Here is a 6,101-nt window from a genome sequence, read left to right as displayed (position 1 = left end):
GTTTTTTTTTTTGCTTGGATTCAGAGCATTGCTAATGCATGGGTGTGTCCTACCTGTGGGTAGGACTGTCATTCGTGCGTCAGATTCAGCAGCCGTCAAAACTCATCAGTGTTACTATACTATACACCATGCTGTGTAAAGAACGACGGTGCCAATTGATTAATATTTATATCAAGCTGTGTTAAGGTGGAAATCGGCAGGTTTTTTTCTCCAGTTTCTAGGTGTTGAAATTGAGACTAGTCTACACTCCACAGAATGTTGTTCCATTTTCCTATGCTGGTCTTGAGCCCAACCTTGGTCCTTTCTGTTGCATGTACTTATTTTCATAGTTTAATACTAAATATGTATCTTAACCTAGCACAGCATAGGTTCAAATTCCATTTGAGGATGGTTTATTTTTTAGAAGGAAAATTTAATTATAATTTAAGTTAAAAAATCAAAGAAATCTGAATTACAATTTTTTTAAAATCATTGGGTTTTTTTTTGTTGTTGTTGTCCACCCTGTTCATGATACTCTGGCAGTTATTGGTTCCAGAATTAAAAGTCCTTCACAAAGATGGGTGCCACAAGAAGCATTTTCATTTTATGGAGGAGGAAGCTTAGGCTCAGATTGGTCAAGTGCTCTGTTCAGGGTGATGCCTGAAATAGAACCCAGATTTTGCAGCTCTTTTGTCCTCTTGCCTGGTCTCTGGATCATGTTGCATGAAGGGGTGGATCCAGGAGAGCTCGCTGGCTATCAGCACATCTGCTGCTTGCCCCCACTTTTCCTGTGCCACTGATTTCAGTGGCAGGCAAAGAGGGGAGTGAGGAGTAGTGACGCTTACCTCTTGGATTCCAAAGTTGCGCCAGTCCAACCTGTAGCAGCTGTGCTGACAAGTCAGTGAACTTGAACCTCTCTGTGTGTGTGCTAGGTAGCTGAAGAAACGATTCCATGCCCTATAATACCCTTTTCACTTGGGAAGTATAGTGGAGTTAAGGCGTCTCATCTTAGGAAGGCTCAGGAATTGGGGTCCATTGCACAAAGTTGGCAGGTAATATTTTTGCCTACTCTGCCCTCTTCCTCTCTCCCTTCCTTGGTTCATTTATAATCACCTTACATGTGTGTGAAATCAGTGGGCAGAATTTTACCCTCTTTTTACTTGAGTATAAATCAAGAGGGACTAAAGTTTTCCGTTTGAACCATTCAGGAAAGCTGGATTGGCTTTTATGGCTCCGATGCAGTGGAGCAGGATGGCTTAAGGCAAGCAGTTGACAGAATCTCATTGGTGGACAATGAGTCTCCTTCACCATATTCAACTTCATTGCCTTGATTTTTCCAACAGAAAGAATGGTCTAGTGGCCAGCAAAGAAAGCTTAAGAAGTCCTTCTCCTTTACTTGTTCCAAGGAGGCAGCTTGGGTGATTTAATAAGTTTTTTTTCTTCATTTCTGTGACTCTCAATTGAACCCAGTTAAAACTGGTTTGCCAGCATTCAGTGGGGAAATGGTTTAGCTGAGCATTGTTGGTTGGGAAAATTCTTTTTGTTTTTCAGTGGCATGTACTGTGACTTAATCTTCTGCCTTTCATGTGTATCTCTGTCTCTCCCCAGGGGGCCCCCACGTCCACATCCTGCTCCAGTGGCTGGAGAGGCTGACAACAAGGAGAACCAGCATGAGGCCAATGCTGTGAACCAGCAGTCACCTCGTCGTGGTTACCGTCGTCCATATAACTATCGGCGTCGTCCCCGTCCACCCAACGCTCCATCTCAAGATGGCAAAGTGGTGAGGGTATTTCTCACAATGGGGGAGTTACTGAGTGAGATTTTTCCCAGTATGTTGCCATGCTGGTGGCTACAGGCATATAATATGCCTTATACCTCTGCTGTAGGGAACAGACTGTCAAGAAGGGTGCTTAATGTGAGGATGATTATTTGATGTCACCACCAATTAGAAACTAGTTTGAGAACTACCAGCTACCTTGCATAGGATTCTAAACATCCATCTTATGAATTAACTGATCATCTTGAACTGAGGCCAGATTGGAACCACTCCTTTCGAGGTGATGGACCTCTTTCACACTTCTCACTAGCCATCGCTTTCCAAAAGCAAGTGGCTGTCCTGAGTGAATGCCTTGGAAAAGAGGCTTCTAATCCCATTTATCATTCTGTTTGAATTGTCCAGTCTTGGGGACCTAACTACAGAGCACAAGCATCTTAGTGAAATATCTGTATCTTATTATATGAGATGGCAGGTTCCCTTTGTGTGTTGAGGGTGATTGGAAGTCCTTTCCAAATGAAAAAACTGTAGTAGGATTACAATTTCTAAGTTGTGGTGGTGTTATCACTATAGACCTGAGAAGGGTAGTAGAAATCATTCTTCGCCTACTTAAATATTTTTTTTCAGACCAAGGTGGCCGAAACACCAGCTGAGAACCCTGCTCCAGTGACCGAGCAGAGTGGTGCTGAGTAACATTTGGCTCCCCAGACACCTTTTTACCATCCATCAGGTAAGGCTTATAAAGTATATTCCCAGGCTTAGGTGAAATGTTTTCCTTCCAGCTGTGACTAACTGGCCATCTTACTTGTTCCCCTCTGCATTGAGGTAGAACTGTTGCTACCAACAAGTTAGAATTAGAAAGCTAGAGCTGGAAGGGACTTCAGGAGGTCTAGTTCAACCTCCTGCTCAAAGCAGGACCCATCCCCAACTAAATCATTCCAGCCAGGACTTCGTCAAGCTGGGTCTTAAAAACCTCCAAGGCTGGAGATTTCACCATCTCTAGGTAACCTGTTTCAGTGCTTCACCACCCTCCTAATGAGAGTTTTGCCTAAAATCCAACCCAAACCTCCCTTGCTACAACTTGAGACTATTGCTTCATATTCTGTCATCTGCCACCACTAGTTAATAGGCAACACTATTACATAGGGATTACAAATTCTACAAAAGGTGTTTTTTTGTTGTTGTTGTTGTTGTCACCCCCCCCCCAGCGTAGTAAGCAAAAGAAACTGCACCCATTCCAGAGTGAAAGACACATGGATGTTGTGGGGTGGGGAGCAGGAAAAAATCAGGGCAACATACAGGAATGAGGCTTCTTGAAAGGAGAGCTGCATGCTAGAGCTCCACAACTGCAAACAAACAACACTTCCTGGCTACAGTGTCCAAGAGGATGCTGTCAGGTGATGCAGAAGTGGATGGCAACTTGGGCAGCAGTGACCACAAGTATTTGAGTTCAGGATCCTGATTAAAAAAATAACAAAGGAGAGCAGCAGAGTAAGGACCAAGGACTTCAGAAAAGCAGACTTTGATTCCCTCGGGGAACTGATGGGCAGGATCCCCTGGGAGGCCAGTCGTGTGGGCGGGGGCGTGGTGTTTTAAAAGAAACCTTACAGAAGGAGCAGGGACAAAGGATCCTTATGTGCAGGAAGAATGGCAAATATCAGACGAGCAGTCTAGGTTAGCACAGAACTCTTTGAGGTCAGGGTCCACCCCTAGTTCTGGATGTCTTCATGGAGAATTTTTTTTTTCCCCTTTACACCTCGGATTGCAGCACATCCCTGTTCTCACATGACTCTCTCACCTGTCTTTGCTCACATGTTCCTTCTTTTCACGCTCCGTTCTAGTCTTCAAATGGGAGGAAGATCTAGGTCTCACGCAGAGGTGTAAGATCAGACAGGATAACTGGGATTTGGAGCGAGGAACAGGGCTGGAAGAAAAACTGCCTGAGGGCAAAGATTTGGCTGAGAAGAGTCCTGAAAACATTTCTGGAGGTTTAGCTTTAGAGATTAAATAAACTTGAGTGCAACTCCATTGGTGTGGAACTGAATTGCAGCCACAGGACTTGATCTTTCAGGTTTATCGAGTGATTCAGAACTTTGATTGGTAACATGTACGGAGAAACCATTCATCTGAAATGCAATGGACCAGAAAAACAGCAACTTTGAAATAAATGTGCCCACAGTAATTTGCACATTTGAAAATTACAACAGTGTGTACAGATTTGGTTGTACAAGAGGCCATGCAGGCTTTAAATAGAATATTAACAGAAAATCCCCTTGTATAATAATTGTTTCAGTTTTGTTTTCTGTATACTGTTCCAAGTTTTAGCATAAGTACTCAAATACACAGAAGTATTTGTCAGGTGTGTGTATTCATCTATAGCAAAGGCTATATGAGATATTAGTTCAGAGGTAAAATGCTTGCAATTCTTAGAATGTGGTTCATGGGGCTGGGCCCAAGCAGAGGCAGTGTCATTTTCGAGCCATGGTGACCAGACAATCCAGTGTGTGTGTGTGCGTGCACCAGGTATTCCCCCTCCAGCCCCTTCCCACCAGGGTCTGTGTATTAATTAGCATCCCCCATTTGCTACTGAAACTGTGTTCTTGTCAAGTTCTGGGAACTTCTAAAAGTTATATTTACAGAGGGCGGGGCTACACCAGTCGTATGTAACAGGCTGAGATAGGGAGTGACAGAGCCTCTCATTTACATAAAAGTTTGGTGAGGTTTGCTGATAAATGGGAATAAGTGGAAATGAGGGGAAAAAAGGCATTGCTCAGCCCTGGAAGTGAAGAGTAAATTGAAATGTAGTTGTGATTCACCATGACTTGGAAAAAAAGAAGTTGTTGCTGAGGGGGATGGAGTGCAATGGGTGCTATGCTTTCTTCCGCTGGGCTGCACTAACCTGCCTTTATGGTAGGCTTCAATAAGTATGGACCTTGGCTTTGTGTTGTGTGTTCTTTGGGCATGCTGAGCACTGGCTACATTTAACCAACTTTGTAGTTGGTTCCTATAACTGAGCATGTGCCGCTTATGGCAGCAGTTTAATGGTGGACAAAAGTATTTAGAACTTTTCTTGCTTCAAGGTACTATAGAAGGACTTCAGATTTCAAAGTAATCAGGTTTTCTGTATCTAAGGGACTAGGGAAGGACTGTGAATTTCAAAATATCTTTATTTTGAATCATCTGTATCCTAAAGCATACAAAAACCTATCTTTTTGGCTGGGGAATGACAATGGCTTGAAGTTCTGTGGTCACAAAACCCCATGAATTGTGATTTATACATGTTGTGAATACTGTATCAGTGGTGTTTGTTCTGCCTGCCACACTTGACTCAGTATGCAGTTTCTGGGAGTAATTTTAATACTCTCCCATAAGCACTTTGAATGCCAAAATGATTCTGCATAGAGAGCAGTATTATCATTTTTGTGGGGAAATACTCTGGGACTACTTCTGCTTCCCAGACTTTTGGTGAACAAAATTCAGCCAGTCACTTCTGGGGATCCTGTTTCCAGAGTAAAATAAAGATGATGAACTGGTTTAAAAATGTAGCCATGTGCTGAACAAGGCCTTTAACATGGACAGCAAGCATGCTGTTAACTGCAAAAGTTGTGCATGGATATAAGCCATGCTTAGATGGCTCTATTTATGCTATGGTGTTTGTGTCTGTACTTTAATTTTGGTTGAAAGTCGTAATGTAGAATAGCAATAAAACGTTCTAGGAACTGATGAAGGGAGAATATTTGACAAAATTAATAATTTTTGTGGTGTGTGTTGTTTTTTGGCTGTTTTATAGGTGTCCTAAAGTGTAATTTAAAAAAAAAAAAACCACCACCAAAGAAACATCCAAGCAATAAAATGAGAACAACAATGAAAACCAGATTTAAAACCTTCAAACTTAAAAGAAATAACTAAAATATACCAGCAGCTGAGATCCAGGGAACGCCTGCAAGAAAGATGAATGGAGAGAAAAAGAGAGCGAGATTCAGAAAGAGCGACCTCCCCAGCTTCAGCGGCAACTGCAGGGTTTTTTCTTAGAATTTCATCATTTTCTAGTATTTTTTTTCAAATTTTCTTCTGGTATCAGACTGAAAAAAGAAAAGGGAAAAGACCCAACCAAAGAAATGAAATTTTTAAGTCCCATGCTTTTTTAATGGACGCTGGTGCTAAAACCTCCCAGGTGTGATGAGTTTTTTTTTCTTTTTATTTTGTGCCAGTCCTGCTTCATTGTAGGACACGGGGAGGAGAAATTTCCGCTTTCCTTGATAAGATCTATTTGAAAAATGTTCAGCGTGGGTGACGTTCCTCACAAATAAAATGATTCAACATCCAGAAAGCAAACTAAGTTAAAATT

General features: G+C 42.1%; 1 protein-coding gene across 1 annotated transcript in view; it reads left to right on the top strand.

Moving 5' to 3' along the window:
• YBX3 (Y-box binding protein 3) overlaps window positions 1-5,561 on the top strand; it is a 39,199-nt gene extending 33,638 nt beyond the window's left edge. The window contains exons 7-9 of the mRNA XM_019526675.1: window positions 1,588-1,759; window positions 2,381-2,483; window positions 5,544-5,561. Coding sequence (XP_019382220.1) covers window positions 1,588-1,759; window positions 2,381-2,446 — 238 coding nt within the window. The 3' untranslated portion in view covers window positions 2,447-2,483; window positions 5,544-5,561. The remainder of the gene's footprint in view (window positions 1-1,587; window positions 1,760-2,380; window positions 2,484-5,543) is intronic.
• The last annotated feature ends 540 nt before the right edge of the window (window positions 5,562-6,101 follow it).

The sequence above is a fragment of the Gavialis gangeticus genome, unplaced genomic scaffold, assembly GCF_001723915.1.
Source record: "Gavialis gangeticus isolate Ggan-Ray unplaced genomic scaffold, GavGan_comp1, whole genome shotgun sequence".
NCBI classification, from domain to species: domain Eukaryota; kingdom Metazoa; phylum Chordata; order Crocodylia; family Gavialidae; genus Gavialis; species Gavialis gangeticus.
The sequence above is the reverse complement of the archived record's forward strand: the minus strand, read 5'-3'. Positions and strand labels throughout refer to the sequence as shown.